At 29.3% G+C, this 19,615-nt stretch overlaps 4 protein-coding genes across 4 annotated transcripts; 2 read left to right on the forward strand and 2 right to left on the reverse strand.

Annotated features, from left to right (window-relative positions):
• Nucleotides 1-992: 992 nt before the first annotated feature.
• On the reverse strand, nucleotides 993-2,966 carry LOC126549125 (interferon-inducible double-stranded RNA-dependent protein kinase activator A-like). Its single transcript, XM_050197632.1, has 2 exons — nucleotides 2,797-2,966; nucleotides 993-2,715 (listed from the first exon to the last, which is right to left on the reverse strand). Exons 1-2 carry the CDS (start codon nucleotides 2,876-2,878, stop codon nucleotides 2,354-2,356), a joined length of 444 nt encoding a protein of 147 aa, XP_050053589.1. The 5' UTR covers nucleotides 2,879-2,966; the 3' UTR covers nucleotides 993-2,353.
• A 2,853-nt stretch (nucleotides 2,967-5,819) lies between these two features.
• On the forward strand, nucleotides 5,820-7,376 carry LOC126555872 (zinc finger MYM-type protein 1-like). The gene has a single exon (XM_050210800.1). It carries the CDS (start codon nucleotides 6,099-6,101, stop codon nucleotides 6,843-6,845), a length of 747 nt encoding a protein of 248 aa, XP_050066757.1. The 5' UTR covers nucleotides 5,820-6,098; the 3' UTR covers nucleotides 6,846-7,376.
• A 5,469-nt stretch (nucleotides 7,377-12,845) lies between these two features.
• LOC114131178 (uncharacterized) lies at nucleotides 12,846-17,188 on the reverse strand. The gene is made up of 7 exons (XM_027996339.2): nucleotides 16,616-17,188; nucleotides 16,405-16,539; nucleotides 14,337-14,553; nucleotides 14,087-14,273; nucleotides 13,895-14,004; nucleotides 13,523-13,664; nucleotides 12,846-13,453 (listed from the first exon to the last, which is right to left on the reverse strand). Exons 1-7 carry the CDS (start codon nucleotides 16,676-16,678, stop codon nucleotides 13,162-13,164), a joined length of 1,146 nt encoding a protein of 381 aa, XP_027852140.1. The 5' UTR covers nucleotides 16,679-17,188; the 3' UTR covers nucleotides 12,846-13,161.
• A 139-nt stretch (nucleotides 17,189-17,327) lies between these two features.
• LOC114131179 (uncharacterized) lies at nucleotides 17,328-18,932 on the forward strand. Its single transcript, XM_050198464.1, has 2 exons — nucleotides 17,328-18,222; nucleotides 18,591-18,932. The coding sequence occupies exons 1-2, from the start codon at nucleotides 17,844-17,846 to the stop codon at nucleotides 18,659-18,661; spliced, it is 450 nt and encodes a 149-aa protein (XP_050054421.1). The 5' UTR covers nucleotides 17,328-17,843; the 3' UTR covers nucleotides 18,662-18,932.
• The last annotated feature ends 683 nt before the right edge of the window (nucleotides 18,933-19,615 follow it).

The following is a 19,615-nucleotide window of genomic DNA, read 5'->3' on the forward strand; positions in this document are numbered from 1 at the left end:
GTTTTTTTATGTGTCGATAAAATCTTTTTGGCCCTATCAAAATACTTGAAAATTTAATGCAAAGTTCCTCATAAGTTATTATTATAGTGATTAAAAAATTATAAGAATACATAGGCACAATTTTTTTTTATTAGCATTTGAAGTTCAAATATTGACAAAAATTCGTCAAAACCATGAATACTTGGAAATTATTTTGTAGATATATTTCATAAAAATTTTTGTATAAGTAGCTTAGAGTTGAAAATTTAATACAAGGTTTTTCATAAGTTTAACTTACAATTATTATAAAAGAACTTAAATTTTGTTGTATTCAGGCCATTAAAACATAAGCCACCTTTTTCACCAACCACTAGAAATTATATCCTAGGCTGACAAATCATCTTCGTTCAGAATCGTTTTTCGTATACAATGATAACTATCATTGGATTCAAATTTAACACTCCTATAATATATAATAATGATCTATACGGCACCTAATGTACAGCAGAGCGGTACTCACTTGCCCGCTTTTTTTTTTTTTTTTTTTTTGAAGGATAGATAAAAAAATGTTGGTTGCTAAAAATACTTAAAAATTTAATACAAAATTTCTTATAACTCGTTCTTATGTAGTTAAAAACAAAATAAAAAATCGTTAGCCATCATATTTTATTTATAAGCGTTTAAAGTTCAAATTTTTACGAGATATGTTAAAATTGTGAAAATTTACAAGTAATTTTATAATTGAAACTTCATAACATTTTTTGTATTTATATCTAAGGTTTGGCAATTCAACATTAAGTTTTCCATAAAATTTTCTTCAAATAGCTATAGAGAGAAAACTCAAATCGCCATAATAGGAAAATTGTTATGAGCATTTGAATTTTAAATTTTTATGTAATCGCCTAACGATAACTACTTATGCTCAACTAATGACATAAGTGCATTGATTGATAGATCTAAGAATTTACATATTTTTCCATCTAAAGAGCAGTATTTAATGATTTTACGAAGTGTCTCATTATATTTTTTATTTATTTTATTATATTCTTATTATTATAAGTGTACATTATATTTTTCATTCATTTCATTATATTCTTATTATCATAAGTTTACATTATATTTGTATAAATACCAACGTGGTTTCGATTGAAATATGCCCACTTTTCTACACAAGCAAGTCTGATTGTTCATCTATGTTTACTTGTAACTCAATTATTAATTATAAATATTTGATTTATCTTCCTGTGCACTAAACACAATGTTTTAATTGTGATTATTTTTTGAAAATTGGTCTTCGAGTTAGGTTAACTTAGAGTGACTAGTTTTAGAAAAATAACGGAACAATAATTTTTGGTTTAAATACGCTAAAAAAACATACACATTTTAAAAATTTTAATGACATTTTTTATATTTTATAGTTACAATCAAAATATTTCTTAATTACACTACCTTGAAAAATTAAGTTGGTGTCGATTGCTCATCATGTCTTTTATTAACTATTGTGCAGTTACAAATCTATATTATAATACATCAAACATTCTTTAATCCAACCATTATTGTGCCGTAAGTCGTTACTGTACTTTTGCGATCAACTGATCCCGTTTAATAGTTTTGGTTTACGTGTTAACTAATTTTTCAGAATTATAATTGATTTAATGGTAGAACTAGATGGCGATTTCTTGTCATCTATCTATATCACATTAGTGACAGAAAAATGTTGCAATTGCAAACTAACATTTCACTAATGTGTACGGACAGACGACAAAAAATCACCTTCTCGTTCCTACCATCAAATCAATTATAATTTTGAAAAATTAGTCAACTAAAACTATTAAACGGGATCAATTGATTGCAAAATTACAGTAACGACTAACGGAACAATAATGGTTAGATTAAAGAATATTTGATGTATTTTAATACAGATTTGTAACTGCACAATAGTTAATAAAAGACATGATGAGCAATCGACATCAACTTAATTTTTCAAGGTAGCGTAATTAAGAAATATTTTGATTGTAACTATAAAAATAAAAAATGTCATTAAAATCTTTAAAATGTGTATGTTTTTTTAGCATATTTAAACCAAAAATTATTGTTCCGTTTTTTTTTCTAAAACTAGTCACTCTAAGTTAACCCAACTCGAAGGCCAATTTTCAAAATAAACCACAATTAAAACATTGTGTTTAGTGCACAGGAAGATAAAACAAATATTTATAATTAATAATTGAGTTACAAGTAAACATAGATGAACAAGCAGACTTGCTTGTGTAGAAAAGTGAGCATATTTCAATCGAAAACACGTTGGTATTTGTACAAATATTAATGTACGCTTATTTAAAAAAAAAACATTTAAAAAACAGCATTTTTAGCTTCTTCATAACACATTTACCCAGTGCTTGAGCAACATCTTAGCCGCTTGTTTTTTCGCCATCTTTTTATTTTTACCTACACCTTCTGATACAAATGGCCCAGCAGAACATTTTACTGTATAAAAATTTTTCTGATTTTTTGTTAAACCTTTGATGCCTTGTTTATACTCGTACTTCGGTAAGTCCCATGCGCGAGCCTGGCATAATTCTTGTAATGATCCAATATAGTTTATGAATCTTGATAATTGAGTACTACAAACAACACATTGTTGATCGGTCGAGGGTAATTCCGGGTTATTGGAAAGTTGTGCTCCGGCATCATTTTGTGTTTCGGTCAAGCCGCATTCATATGACATGTTTTCTCCACCTATGAAATTTATTGTGTAGATATTATAATATGGTAATTGATCTACCACGAAAAGTATCTTATAATATACTATTGCTTTACCACGTTCAGCCATTATTCCACAAAGTCTGTAGTAAGACGATACTAATTCACCGTTGGCTTCAAATTCACAAAGTTCCGCCATTAAATTCAATATATTAAATGTAATACAACAATACGTCTTAAGCTGAAAATGTATACTATGAAATAATATATATATTATTAATCTGTTTTTTTGGAAACAAACTATTCACATAATGTTACCGTAGAAACAATAAGTATAGGTATAACTATTGGAAATTTTTACTTTTGACCCCCCAAAGTACAAACTAAATTCACTTTCCTATCCGAAACAGGGTCCACTTTTTAAAATCGGAGCACTTTTACTGCTCCAAAACGTGGTGACAGACACAAAAATAAAATAAAAAAAAAAAAAAAAACACACATCATTGTAAAATCAATACATTCATCACTTCGTTCAGAATCTAAAATACCAACAAAATTAATCTTTCTAAAAAAACATTATATTCCTATGAAATGAATTCATTTTTTAGAGTTATCTTTAATTTAATTCAAATTATTCAAAAGTAATAAATTACCAATATTTATTAGTATAATATGTATAAAAAAAATAATAACAATATAATATATTATTACTTATTATGTAAAATTATTATTGTATTTACTTATTTACTGAATACCTACCGTGTTATATTTGTATAGTTTTGATAACACTAGGTATGTCATAGCTCGATTCATTGGTTGAAATTGAAATCACATTCTAAAAAACTGAAAAATACTCGTAATAATATTCTAATATAATTAAATATATAACTTTAATATGTAGTTATATTTTAAAATATATTGTTTTCAAACTAACAAATCTTATTAGCATTATGAAGTGTTTACTTTTAGTCATTGACACGCGCTCTAGTAGAAAAAACAATAAATATAAATCCCTTATATCCAAATAAAAATTTACAAACAGATCACGAAACACGTAGATAACATAATATATTCAAATTCGAAAACCATGAAATCAGAAATACATCAATACATTATAATATGTATTATTAACATATTGATCAAGTAAAAAAAATATAATACCTGGTTTTTCAATTATATAGATAGGTACATTATTTTTGAAACAGTTACATCATATCATTTATTACCAAAATAATGATTTTCTTTATCTTGGGTATTTGAATGTAAAAAATTGAAATTTTTTCATTCCTATAGGTAAATAGCTCAAAAATAGTTAAGACAATTAAGAAAATTTTATCATTTAGTAAACATGTACTGTTATTTTTTTTTAAAACCAAAACAATATTAAAAATTGTTATAAATTATAATAATATAATTATGTATTGTTTTCGTCTTAGTTGCGACTGTTACGAGTTTGACCATAAACCTGGCAGCGGTGACATTGTGTAGAATATTTTTTTGGGGTAGGCTGGTTTGATTATGACCTTCATGTAGGTCTCCATGAAGTCCAAAAATAAACCTATCTTAGGCTTATAAAATTAGCTTTATAATACATTACAGACGAAATGTATTTTAAATATATGAATTAACCTAGTTTTAATGTAAAATGTTAACTCAAGTAAATTTGGTGCAATTGGACTGTAACCAAAACGAATTATTATTTTTTTTTTTTTTTGGGGGGGGGGGCACAAATGGGCAACCCCTATGTTACCTATATTTATTTTAAAATACATGAAATTCAAAATAAAAATGATCGCATTTTGTATTTCATTTTACATTTTTTGTATATTAAGTACGTATAGTAAAATTTGAGGCCCGATACATTCATGGCTCATCAGGTGGTGCCTTTCAACTCTTGCAGCTGCGGTATAGTTGCGGCACTATTTACTTATATATAAATGATAATATTGATTTTGTATTTTTTAGATCATACTATTTATTTAATTGTTGTTGTGTTCAAGTTGTTATTGTTTTTATCGCTATTTAAATCACCAGTTTAGTAATATCGTCATTATTGAACTTGTATAATATAATAACAATACATACCTATTGTTATAATTTTTTCAAATTTAAAAAACAATTAAAATTAATTTTTACATTTATTCGTTGTTGATACTTTATCAATTTTTTCTATATTTCACGTATTCAGGCAGGTATTACCGAAGATGACAAACAGTGGTCTTTATTGAGTGATCAGAGCCAATTAGGTTAGTATTAATTTAATAATTGCAGTTATTTTTGGTCCCCATTCGTCGTAGCCGATTCACTAAGAGCTGATAAAGTGCAGAAAAGGTTTCTGAATTATACCGGGTACCGTTTAAAGTTAAAACATATAGTTCATTCACCTCACAATTATCAGCCTATAAATGAAAGGTTCTCTGTCTTATATCTCAGTCATCTAGATGTCAGACCCTTAGTTATAATTTTTTACGTAAAACATAAAAAAAAATTGATTAAGTATCAACAACGTACCTATAAATGTAAAAATGCATTTTAATTGTTTTTGAAATTTGAAAAAATTATAAGAATATGTATTTCGATAATATTTACCCGATTTATTTATAAGAATTGAAAGACAAGAAATTTCACTTTTCTATTATCGAAAAGTAAAAGAAAAATTAATTAAAATTAATGGAGAAATGGCAAAAAAAAATATATATATACAATGAATCAATTTTATTAAAAAATAAAGACAGGTTACAAGCAGTTTTAAAATATCAGAAATACTAAATGGAAAAGAAAACACAGATGAATTACCTGAAAATTTGTGATAAAGTAATCTCATATGTATGAAAAACTGTCCAGTTAACATCGTTGACGTCGAACGTTCGTTTTCAGTGTACAAAAATGTACTCACTTTCAATTAAAAAATATCAAACAATTTTTAATTGTTCAATGCAATTTCCAAAGAAAAATAATATTAAAAGATAACACCAAAGAAAACTGAAACTTTTAACTGTTTTATGTATTAATGCATATAAATACTTATTTTTATACACACTTTATATTTAAAATAAAATAAAATAATTTAATGATATATTCAAGTGTATATAATTTTTTTATGTATAGTATTTTCGTACATATTTGATGATATATTTTAATTTGCGTGTATATTTTTATGATTTTCAATGCAATAAGCCCCAATAAGTCATCATTTTTAGTATAATTAATAATAATTATTATAAAAGGTATATTTAATCCATTTTATGTAACTATTTAACTTTTGAGCAATAGATATCCAGAATATCCAGAATCTTTTGAAACATCTTGATTTTAATTTTTTTTGCTTACTGAATTTATGGAATGAAATATTGACAACAATTAATCGCGTTAATTTAGCTTTACAGAAGAAAAGTTTAACGATTGATAGCGCAACCAAAATGGTTAAAGGTTTAATTTTATCAATACAAACAATGCGAAATGAAGGAATTGATAAGGCAATTGAATTTGGTCAAATTATTGCTAATGATCTCGGTGTTAAAGCAAATTTTTCTGATAAACGAAAGAGAAAAGTAAAAAAATTAGATTTTGAATTAATTGAAGATGATTTGCAAGTTTTATCTCAACAGAACGAATTAAAAAAAGATATTTTTGAAGTGTATGATCGAATTCTTACAGAATTATATAATCGATTTGAAAATATGTCTGAAATTAATGAAAATTTTGGATTTTTGTATGGTAGTAGCCTAATGGACCACTCTATGGAATATATACAAAAATGTGCAGCTGACTTATCTTTAAAATATGAAACTGACTTAAATTCTTCCGATTTTATCTCTGAAATAAAAGATTTTAAATGTCAAGCATTTTCTCTTTTACCTGACTTAAGAGCCGCAACACCATTAGCCTTACTTCAATTAATTACAACATATTCTTTACGTGCTGAATATCCAAATATGGAAACAGCTTTACGCATATTCTTGACTTTACCAATAACTGTGGCGACGTGTGAAAGATCATTCAGTAAGTTAAAGCTCATAAAAAACTATTTAAGGTCTACAATGGGACAAGAACGAATATCCGATATGGCTATTTTATCCATTGAACATACGTTGGTAAATACTTTGGATATAAACGAACTAATTGAAGACTTTGCTGGGAAAAAAGCTAGAAAAATTTCAATTTAAATGTTAGTTATAAGTAAAAGCAATAACCAATATTATGTATTTATATATTTACTTATGCTGTATTATATTATATTTTATTATATATATATATATTAATATTATACTTATGAGTGTTATTATGTTAAGCTTATTATTTTTAAGTGCATTTATATTTTAAAAAGTTATTGGTTTTAATAAAATTAAAAAAAGCTCATATAATTATAAGGAAATAACATTATTTAAATAGTATATATAAACAATATTCAATTTTGAGTTTTTAATAAATAAAAAAAAAATATATATATAAAGGCGCATTTTTGAGTTTCGCCCCGGGTACAATATTTAGTTGCTACGGCACTGGATATCCTCTTATTGTAAAACAGTTTGAATAGTTTAATAGTATAAATAGATAATACCTTAAAAATAATTAACGTGTTTTGAAAATAGTAAAAGTTTTATTTATAAAAAAATAGTCAGGATTGTATATTCTTAAGATTTTTTAACTTTAGAATGAAATACTTAAGAAGAGAATTGTATTACATTTTTAAACCTTAGCTATAGAAATTTGAAATTTAAATAAATTTTTTACCATGCCATTTTTTTTTATCTCTTTAAATTACAAACTAGATTCATTTTGCTATCCAAAATCATCCTCAAAGTTAAAAATCAAAGTATTTAATCAACTAAGTACGTATATTTAAACTTAAAACTAAAATATCTGAAAATAACTATTTGTTTAATATTGTATTATGTTGATGTATGATTCTTAAAATAACAAGTTACAATTGTTAATTTTAAACAAAATTGGGACCGTCTAAATACTATTATATTCTTAAAATAACAGGAATATTGGTAGGTACTAAAAACAACTTAATTCAATTTTAAAAACAACTAAGTATTTCAACAGTTTTAAAATGATTCCTATTGATTTTAACTGAAACATAAATAAATTACAACAAAACAACAAAGTATCTTAATTTTACTATTTGTTGTATTAGAATCTTTAATACTGAATATCGGTTATTTAAACCAACGCACCATTGTGGTTTCACTTAATAAAAAAGGAAAACAATTATGTATTTTAGTATGTGACATCAGAGTTATAGTAAATGAGTTGATTTAAATACATCCCATTTTTGTGTGTGTATTGGCCATTGAGTACAATTAAACATAAAAAAAACCCACAAATAAAATAAATAAGTTTATGGCTCTGGTCAAAATCTATAATCTCAAACAGTTTTAATGTTTTTTAACCCTAGAACACTTTTACGTGTGCACTCCTTGTGAGTAGACGTACAGTGCCATAACGACCTGCCTTATCTTTGTAATTAAGCTATTCAACATCGTCGTTATCCAAGTAATATGAATATTTTAATTTACTTAATCTACCACCAATTTAATTTAATTACCAATCTAATCGTTCTACAATGAGTCCATCAGTTAAACCTTCACTATCTCACAGTCATAATATAAATATCAAAAATAACACAAACTCGCCAATACACCCAATTAAAATTGTTAAAAGCAATGACAACTCAAATAATTGGCAAACAGTACCGCAGAGATCACCTACTTCTCCCAGTCCAAAAATACAAAAAACAAACTCCTTTTCAAGCAAAAATCGGTTCTCAGTCCTCACCGACAACGAAAAATCATATGAAAATTCAAATGAAGTCGAAATGCAATCCCAAGAAATCTCAAACGTGCAACCCAAAATACCACCTATATACATAAAAGACAATATCGATTTCTTCGATTTTTGCAAAAAAATTAAACCTTTCACTGACCCCGAAGGGTTTAACACTAAGAGCTCATCATCCGGTTTAAAACTAATGACGTACTCAATAAACGCATATAGACAAATAATCAAATTTCTTGAAAATCAAAATATGAACTTCCACACCTTCCAAACACACGAAGAAAAAGCTTTCCGAGTAGTAATTCGCCACCTTCATCATACCACGCCAACAGCCTACATCAAAGAACAGCTTCATTCTCTCGGTTTCACCACTCGTTTAATTACAAACTGTCTTCAATACAAAACCAAAAACCCACTTCCATTATTTTTTGTGGACCTCGAACCTTCTCCATTAAACCAAAAATCTATAAAGTTGATTCAATTTGCCATACCAAAATTAAAATCGAAGCACCTCATCAAAAAAAAACCCAGTTCAATGTCTAAGATGTCAAGATTATGGACACACCAGAACTTATTGCCATCACACACCCCGATTTGTAAAATGTGGTGACACTCACCTCTCTACTGATTGCCAAAAAGACTCAAATACTCCAGCAACATGTGCCCTCTGCTATGGGGATCACCCAGCATCATACAAAGGCTGTCCCAAATTCAAACTGCTCCAGAAAGGACGATCTTCAAACAAAACCAACAGGCCAACTGAAACTCAAGACACCTCCACAACTTCAATCAAAACCAACACCTTTCAAGATAATAACTTTCCCCCACTCTGTCAACCCCAATGGAGCACCTCCCAGTCTACCTCAAAACCAAACCTCCCTAATACCCACTCCCACCCTAAAAAAAAACAAAATCCCACAGAACCCTGTGATAACCCAAATACCGATTCCGTTTCATCCCAACTAACTAATTTCCTAGTCCAATTCCAATCCCTAATAAGCCCCCTTATCGCACTACTCACTAAACTCATCGAAACCCTACTAGTTAAATGACAAACTCTTACCCTAACAATTCACCCCTCTCACTCCTACTTTGGAATTCAAATGGCTTACAAAATCATTATCACGACCTCCATCTTTGCCTCAACAGCCGAAACATCGACATTGCACTTATCACCGAAACGCATCTCACTCCTAACAAAACTTTATTCTTCCCAAATTACTCCACTATCCGAACCGATCACCCAGATGGTTCAGCTCACGGCGGAGCAGCAATTTTTATTCGTAACAATATCAAATACAGTATCAGCCCTCCTACTTCTAACCAATCAATTCAAAGTGCAAACATCCAATTGAACATTAACAACACAAACACTACCATTGTAGCTGCATACTTCCCGCCCGCAAATCCAATCAACGAAATCATCTTAAATGACTTCTTTTCTTCTCTCAATAAAAACTTTGTTATAGGAGGCGACTTCAACTCAAAACACCCAATGGGGTAACAACACCACTGACACCCGAGGTCGCAACTTACTCAAATTTATAACAAATTCCAACCTACGTACTATCTCACCTCTACATCCCACCTACTGGCCCTCTCACCAAAACCGAAACCCCGATATCCTTGACTTTTTCATAGTTTCAACCCTCCCAACCATCCAACATTCAATTCTAAATATAAACGAACTTTGTTCTGATCATACAGCTGTGTTACTCTCCTTAAATACAACTACCCCCACCAATGTCAAACCTAGCTTAGCTAGAGGTCCCATATCCTGGACAAAATTCAAAGTTATCCTAGATAATAAAACAATTCTAAAAATACCACTAAAAAACACACATGATATCGAAGTAGCAGCTCTCAAACTAACAAATAACATCCAAAGCGCTGTCTCTGAATCTTCATCCAACCCTAATAAATCTACCAAACCAAATAATATCCCGAAAATCCTTAAAGAAATGTTAGCCCATAAAAGAAGAGCAAGAGCCAGATGGCAATCAACTAGACACCCTCTGGATAAACACACGCTCAACTCTATTTCTAACAGATTAAAAAAAGAATTTTATAAAATTAATTCAGAACGTTACGAAAATAATATCAACAAACTTCAATCATCTAATGGCTCCCTCTGGCGTAAAACAAAAAACATATTAAATCACAAAGAACTTATCCCGCCAATAAAGTTACCCGACAACAAGCTAGTCATATCCGACTTGGAAAAATCGAACACATTTGCCGGATATTTTTACGAAGTATTTAAACCTAACAATATTAACCCGCCTATCAACCATTTAAATAAAATCAACCAATCATTAAACTGCACTCCACCCTCTTTCCCACCTCCCAAACACTTCACTCCAAATGAAATTAAATATACAATCAGCAAGCTAAAAAATGGAAAAGCCCCTGGACACGATCTCATTACAAACAATATACTCAAACAACTTACAAATAAAGCAATTCTCAACACAACCCACATCTTCAATGCAATGCTCCGACTTTCTTATTTCCCACCACTCTGGAAAATTTCAACAATCATACTAGTACACAAACCCGGCAAACCCAAAAATACAACATCCTCTTACCGTCCAATCAGCCTCCTCCCATCTCTGGGTAAATTATTTGAAAAACTTCTATTAAAACGCCTCCAAAATATCTCCGAAACAAATAAAATTATTCCTAACTCTCAGTACGGCTTCCGAGCTCACCATTCTACTATTCACCCTCTACATCGTCTCACTGATGCCATCTCATCTTCTCTCGAACAAAAAAAATACTGCTCGGGTGTCTTCCTCGATGTCGCTCAAGCATTCGACAAAGTATGGCACAACGGACTCCTCCATAAACTAAAATCAAACTTTCCAGCCCCATATTATCTAATACTCAAATCCTATCTCACTCATCGTTCTTTCCAAGTAAATCTAAACAACTCAATTTCAAACCAATTCACGATTAACGCCGGTGTACCCCAAGGCAGTGACCTTTCTCCTCTTTTATACCTAATTTACACTGCAGATATACCTACAACCTCTTGCACCATCCTCAATACTTTTGCCGACGACACTTGTATCCTAGCCACCGATTCTGACCCCACAATAACAAGCTTCAAGCTCCAACACCACCTCAACTTACTCGAAAACTGGTTCACACTATGGAAAATAAAAATTAATACAAACAAATCCAGCCACATTACTTTCTCCCTTCGCCCAAACAATTGTCCACCAGTCAAACTCTGTAACCAATTATTACCCCAAACCAACCAAGTTAAATACTTAGGACTCATTTTTGACAAAAGGTTAACTTGGAAAGACCACATAATTGTCACAAGAAAGAAACTAAACTCCAGGTTACATCTACTACGTCCTCTCTTACGATCAAATTTAAACCTTAAACTCAAAATCCTTATCTACAAAATGTTGATCTTTCCTCTATGGTATTATGGTATTCAAATTTGGGGTAACGCCGCCCCAAGTAACATTCAAAAAATACAATCATTCCAATCCATCTGCCTTCGCACTATCACAAAATCCCCCTGGTTTGTAAGTAACAAAACCCTCCACTCTGACCTGAGAATAAATTACGTAAACCAAGTCACTAAAACGGCTTACCAAAAACTCCACAAAAAATTTAGCTCCCATAGAAACCCCAACATTAGTTATCTCGCTTCACAACACATCCCTGACAACCCCCCTCGAAGACTCAAACGTAAATGGGTTAGAGACCTCCTCCATTAATTAATAAAATACCCAAGTAGGTAGCTCCATTGGGAGGCCTCCTACATCGTGCCTTATTCATGTTATGTAATCCTTTTCATCATTATTACTTGTTGTGCTTAATTGTATAGTTGTATATTTCTTATTAAATAAAAAAAAAAAAAAAAATTAAAAAAAAAAAAAAATAATAATATTTGATAATGTTAAATACTGTTAGTTGTGGGGTTGGTCAGCCTGCTACAATGCCGGAGGGTGCATGGTACTGAATACTGATGGCAGGTCGAGTCAGTGAGTCAGTCAGTCGGGTCCGGTCCAATTTATGTCCATGCGTCTCTCGGTCCTCGGTAGTGAGTTGTGATGTTATTTGTAATTGGATTCTTTAATTATAAAATATAGAGTTGTTTTTATAGCATTGTTGTGTTTTATAATTCATATTTAATAATAATATAATTCATCTACCAGAGAAGTGGGAACTTAAAGATAATCTAATAACTTCTATGTATTCACTTTTAATTAATTTATATAATAATTATTTAATACAAAATATTTATTAAAAATTAAAATATATCATCACAAAATAAAAATAATTACATTTTGTATCTTTTAACATTACTTAAGTTGAAATATTGATCAACTTTAATTGTATCTGTTTAAATAGCTGTCATATTAAAAACATCAAAAGCCATTTAATTTTACACTATAACATAATTATAATATTTAATACATTAATTTAGACATGTAAATAAAAATTATAACAAATTTAAAACTTATGTTTATCAAAAAAAATATATTTTTTTTTTCATATAGTTATAAATTATAACATATTACATTACCTACTAATATTTATCCTTTCTTAAAATGTAGTATAACTTATTTAACACTGCTTTACAAACTATGATCATAAATCATAATGTTATCATGGTAATTGGCAACCAGATCTTTAAATGGATAAACAAAAAATAAAACATTGAAAATAAATTACTTAATTAGGCCAAGTTAATATATCATTCATAGCAAATCGATGAGTCCAATAACGTGCAATAGTATCGTATGTCTGTCGATCATTGTTATAGAGACGTGCAATATCAGGTTCCATGCATACATCACAAAATGGATCAGTTAGCAGTGACTGAATTGAAATCAATACTTTAGCAATGGTCAATGCTAAACTCCAATTATAATGGAGTGAATCTATTCCAATGTCTCCATGACGTGAAATATTAGGATGAAATATTTTTGTTAAAAATCTGACCACTGGAGGAGTCATTGGATAGCTAAAACAAATAACAATTAAAATTAGTAATAACATTCATTAATATTTTAGTAAGATTACTTTAACTTACCCGTAAGGTATTTGTATATACAAAAAAAATTTTCCTCCTTCGAAAGGGCTACCAGCCGGTCCTAAAATGGTGGCTTGCCAGTGACACCAATGATTATCTAGAGATATTGCTCTGATACCTTCAGGTGGATCAGTCTTCAAATCTGAACAAAAATATAAGTGAGTTTTGTTTGCTATATAAAATTTAATATTTAAAAAAAATTAAAAATTTACTAAAAATTAACATATATTTTATTTTGTTTTATGAATTTAAAAACTAATCAATTATTGTGCTTTAATATAATATTTACATTATTTTTGCTTTTATCATCAAAATTGTCTTGACGAAAAGTTCAATATCCTTAAAATAAGTTAATGATTTACTACTACTAACTTTTAACTTCGTGTCGTAATCGTCTTCTTCTCCATGAATTTTCTTGACATTCAGCATGTGGACGATAATACATTCGGCGTATACATAATAAGCATGACGAACTAGCAAATCTATTAAATTATTAAATTAACAAATAAACATTAATTAAGAATAATTTATTTTTTGATCCAAGCAACAAAGAGGCATACTTACAGAGCTGAGCTAACCGAAAGCCAATCATCAACAGGTTTTAATGGCTGGTAAAGAGGCCAACAATTAACTACAAACCTACGCCATGTTTGTGGGATATGTGAACGTAACAATTGATTCCAGCGTGTACATACCTTACTTACACACCACAAACTGAAGTCATCCAAATACGAAAATACAGTTAATAACACTGTTAAAAATAATAAAATTATAAACATTATTATATAAATAAATATTATAAAATATAATAAACCTTCTGGAGGAAGTTCTTGGAAATAATCACTATCATCATTAAAAGGTTCAGAACGTATGGCTGATAATTCTGATAATAACTGAATTCGTCGTGCAAGATCTTGTGATGGAGCAGCTTGTTCACGTGCGTCAAGTGGTACATCTTGAACTGGTCGTTGAAAACCATTATAAAATATTTCTGCTGGTTCATCATTTCCACTATCTCCGTCCTCAACACCCTTAATATTCAATCACATATTTATTTTAAAGACAACATTATTAACTTAACAAGCCATGTTAGAAATGTATGTATTTTTTAAAACAAAATTAAATGTTTTAAACACTGGAAAAAGAGTTTAAAAATTTGCTTAAAAAAATTAATTAATAATTATGCTTTTATGAATATGCACCAATGAATGGCCAGAATTGAATCAGGACGTATCCAAACCCCAACTTTTTAAATAAATAAAAGATTACTTTTCGGTTATCCCGACTACCACTCATCTAATTCCATTATCTAGACTACATATTATACATGTTGACGACCACCGTCTTCAATCAATCGTGAGTACTTTACCAAATAACTATTACCAACCACTGTTAGCAAAATTATGGGCATCATTTTTTAACCCTGTGAACACGTATTGATTAATCTGACCTACCTAAGGTGGTGTTGCATAGCAAATCGAGGGATGTTTTCATTTTGAATGTCCGAGCAAGGGCATTGAGCGAATAGCAACGCTGGCCCCTAATTTTCAGACAGTTATTTGGTTAAATTCATGTGGTGTCAAAAGCACGATAATCTATTTATTTTACAAGTATTTTAAATTACATGGCTGAACATTTTTTTCCTCGAGTTAGTTATTAATTTTGAAATTTAGTTTTAAAAAATTTTAATTCATTTTTTAAAATTAAATCATATAAAGAAAGTTAGTTGAGCTTGTGTAATAATAAAAGTTATAATATTAATTATAATATAAATGACAACTTAATGTTGGTCGAGACTTTGAGGAGGTAGTCGAGATAATGGAATTAATACTCGTGGTAGTTGGGATAACCGAACAGTACCAATAAAAACATTTAGGTATATCATACATTAATAAATATTTAAACTATTATACTAGCTATAGATAAGTAAATTTAATGATATGAAATAAAAAATAAAAAACTAATGAAATTTTAGACTATAAAACATATTTTAATGAAATACTTTTGTGACTTTAATGGTATGTATAAGATATATTTGGTAGACTTTTTCAAAGCAATAACAAAGGTTCCATCAATAAATTTATTTTTAGTTTTTACTAATAGCTAGAATACCAAGAAATATTTTTGAAACAAAATTGAAGTACTCTATTTTATTTGAATTTATTATCTTAAAAAAGTAATTATTGTGATGATTTACAATCATAATTGTCCAAAAATCTTTCAAATTTTATCAAGTATAAAGATCAATAAGATCTTCTTAAAATTTGTTTTGAGAGTGCACCACACCCTCATTTATCGTCTGTATCTTACTAGTACAAAACAATGTAACATTTTCAGCAGTTGCCAGTTCATGATTAGCTTCATTTAGACAATTCTTAAGTCACATATAATATGTTAAATTATTAAACTCTATACTTTTACATATTGTGTATTGTTTACTCTCACAGATATACTATAAATGTATATAATATAATATGTTTTATATATCTGTGTTTACTATAGAGTATAGACTAACATACAATTTAAGATATATATATATATATATGTACATCTTAAATCGTGGACTTAGATTATCATGAAAAATTTGTATATCTATGGTATTTATAATATCTAAAAATAGTTTAAGACAAAAAATTTTATTATATCAAACAATTTGTGACAAAACAGCATCATAATCAAAATGATGGAAACAAAACACTTGTTTACCGAACAAGTAGTACGTATTACACAAAAATAGATCAATGTTAAATAGTATAATTTATTTTGTTTATTCGGTATATCCTCCTATCAAGTATCAATAATTTCATACACATTTTATTTATTATTTTTTTTTTTTTTCATAAATGAATAGATAATATAAAAAATATTATAGACTGTGTTACCATTGTATTATGTACATTTTCTTGGACAGCTTGTGTAAGCTCTTCAGAAAAAAGAAACAAATGACATGTTTGACAAATTTGTTCATCAAAACATGATCCATAATAACCATTGCATACATAACAACAAGATGATCTCTATATCATAAGCATAAAAAAATTGTAATATTAGTTTATATATTAAAGACACTGGAATAGAAAAATAAAAATTTACCTGAAAATTGGTTTGAATATTGTCAGAATCAATATTTTGGCTGTCCCTAGAACACCCGGCCATTTTTAAGTAAAAGAAGTTCGTGATAATTGTGTTCAAGTATCAGCTATTTTTCAAAGAATCAAATTCCAAAAAAATAATTTATGTAACCGAAAGAATAATGAAAAATTAATCTAAAGTTAGCAAATAACAAATAGGCAATAGCATTAGCCACTAAGCCATGGCAATTGGCAATAGCTAAACCTGCTAAATTGCTAAAGCCCATCACCATCGGCTATTACTTATCAGTTATCACAAATATATTAGTGACCATCGAGATGTTAGTGACTAATAAATTAGTGATAAGAAAATGTTACCCAAAATCACAGATAAATCATAATTATACATATGGTTATTTTTATATAAATATAGACTGTATATCTTATTTTTAAATGAGTGGAGTACAACTGGTCATCCTCATTATAAGCGATTACTTTTTGATGACAATGGTACCGAAGCACCAGAACGTGTCGTTATGTTTGCTACTGTGGTTAAAACATTTAGCTGATGCTTCAAGATGGTACATGGACGGCAATTTTTCACTTGCTCCAAGACTTAGATCATATACTATGGATGGAGCCATTTCCCGATATATTGAAGCACATATAAACGACAAGTCTCTGACATAGATGTATGATGTGCGCATGCGCGAAGCAAACCGTCGCATATTTAGTTGCTGACCGCTGATTGATATTTAAAACATCGCCCGTGTTTCAAAATAAATATGCGACGGGTTTCTTCGCGCATGCGTATATCAAGCATCAATGTCAGAGACTTGTCGCTTATATGTGCTTCAAATTGAGTACACAGTCGAGATGGGCATGGCTCCATCCATAGTATATGATCTAAGCTCCAAGACAATTTCAACAACTCTATGTGATTCGAGTAGACGTCAATAACATTTTTATAACTGCTGTGTATTGTCTTCTAGAAAATAAAGCGTTGTCAACATATGAATACATGCTAACAACTTTATTAAAAAAATGTGAAGAAAACGATATATGTCTGGATCCCTTACATATACAATATACATGTAGACTTTGAACGTGCCATCATAACAGCCATTAAACATGTTCTTGGAGAACATTGTTTTTATCATTTGACGCAATCTACATACCGTAAAGTTCAGGAATTTGGATTGTAATTATTGTATAAAGAAAATGAAGAATTTTCTGAATTTTGTGGCTAAATGGACGGACTTGCATTTTTACCAATCGAGGATGTAAAGAAAGGTATGATATATTTACGTACGATTGTATCTTTTGATGCCGAACAATTACTGGATTATTTTGATAAAACCTACGTCAACGGTACATATCGACGAATTCAATGTAATAGCACCTGTGGTGCAACTTTTCGAAATAATCCACCTTTATTCCCAATACCATTATGGAATGTCCATGCTGCAACTATTAATGATGAAGCTCGAACTAACAATAGCACTGAGGGTTGGAATCATCGTTTTAGTAAACTTGTTGGACAAAATCATCCAACAGTTTGGACAATGGTAAATAAAATACGGTTGGAAATAGCAGCAGATGAAACAAAATTGGCACAATCGTCATTAGGTATAGTACAAAAAAAAGAAAAGTTAATGAAGACGTTAAAAATAAATTAAAACAATTATGTATAAATTATAACACTAATACTGACTATTGTAATCATAATATATATAATCTATTTGTCGATTAAGATTAAACGTTAAGAGTTTTTAAACTAACGATATAGTTCTAAATTTAATATATTCTGTTATTTATCATCTATTAACCGTGGTACATAAGGATTTTGGCGCTTTTGTACGATACGACTTATTTTTTCTTATCTAATTCTGGCGCTTATGTCTTCCGCCGCTAGGTACACAACTAATGACTAATGAGTAGGTATTAATTTAGTATTACGAGGACATCCGACATTATACCCACATTTTTTGTTTCAGTTTTACAATATGACAAAATTGCGTTCAGTAGAAGTAGTAGAACCAATTTTGAACTGTTGATTTTTTTATAAAGTGAATTGACTCGAGGTTAAAATGTAAAAACAATTATTGAAAAATTTTCTGTAGCTAATAGAAGATAAGTATTGATTTAATATTGAATATTTAATTTATTTGTGTATTGTTAGTAGCCATCCGGTTTATTAATTAATGGTGCGGGGGTCTGAGTAACTTATAAAATTTTAGACCCCCCCCCTCAAAAAAAAATTGGCCCTACTTCTAAATGTTCTAATACATATTATATCAATGTATCAATGTTACAAAAATGTAAAAATTGTAATAATATTATCTGTGATTATAACGCTGGCTGGAATGGCTGGATGTAGTTACTTTCCGAAAACTCCTTAACTATTTATAATCTTATAATTTAACTGTATGCGCATATTGTATTCTTATTCTATGTGTATGCGAAATTATTGTTGAAAAATACCATTATTTACCACGCAGTTTGCGCCTGGCTTCTCTGTCAACTACTCAAAGTAGTCAAAGTTAAGGAAACGCTGCTATCAAGGTGGATATAATGGATATATAGAGGTGTAAAACTGTTAACTCTTCCTATATTGTACCATTATGATAGTGGGCCGAAAAAAATACACCACTTGTAACTGCCACCGGGAGCGCTGACTACCCGATGATGGCTCAAAACTACTACAGTTTCTAATTTCTATGGCACGCAAACGCATAGACTTATATATCTATAAGTCTATGCGTAAACGTAATACAATTTAGCATTTATTTTGTTTATTATTTAGTATATTTAGGATTTACAAAGGCTATGGACTTCATGCCATAATGTAATTTATGATAATATATAATATCATGATATAATTTATATTTCTCATTTTAAATAATGTAACTTAAAACTTTTTATATGTGCATATGGTACTTGTAATTCCTATACTATTTTAATAATAATTTAATGTTTTGGGAAACATATACAATTACAACTGTACAGAAATTAAAAGCAA

This window comes from Aphis gossypii, chromosome 1 (genome assembly GCF_020184175.1).
Source record: "Aphis gossypii isolate Hap1 chromosome 1, ASM2018417v2, whole genome shotgun sequence".
NCBI lineage: Eukaryota > Metazoa > Arthropoda > Insecta > Hemiptera > Aphididae > Aphis > Aphis gossypii.

Coding starts and splice junctions, on each gene's coding strand:
- LOC126549125 (XM_050197632.1), bottom strand. CDS start 2,878: ATGGCGGAACTTTGTGAATTTGAAGCCAACGGTGAATTAGTATCGTCT. Junction 2,716..2,796: donor TGGAATAATGGCTGAACGTG/GTAAAGCAATAG, acceptor TAAATTTCATAG/GTGGAGAAAACATGTCATAT.
- LOC126555872 (XM_050210800.1), top strand. CDS start 6,099: ATGGTTAAAGGTTTAATTTTATCAATACAAACAATGCGAAATGAAGGA.
- LOC114131178 (XM_027996339.2), bottom strand. CDS start 16,678: ATGGCCGGGTGTTCTAGGGACAGCCAAAATATTGATTCTGACAATATT. Junction 14,274..14,336: donor CCAAGAACTTCCTCCAGAAG/GTTTATTATATT, acceptor TATTTTTAACAG/TGTTATTAACTGTATTTTCG. Junction 13,454..13,522: donor TATATACAAATACCTTACGG/GTAAGTTAAAGT, acceptor TATTTGTTTTAG/CTATCCAATGACTCCTCCAG.
- LOC114131179 (XM_050198464.1), top strand. CDS start 17,844: ATGGACGGACTTGCATTTTTACCAATCGAGGATGTAAAGAAAGGTATG. Junction 18,223..18,590: donor ATTGGCACAATCGTCATTAG/GTATAGTACAAA, acceptor TTTTTGTTTCAG/TTTTACAATATGACAAAATT.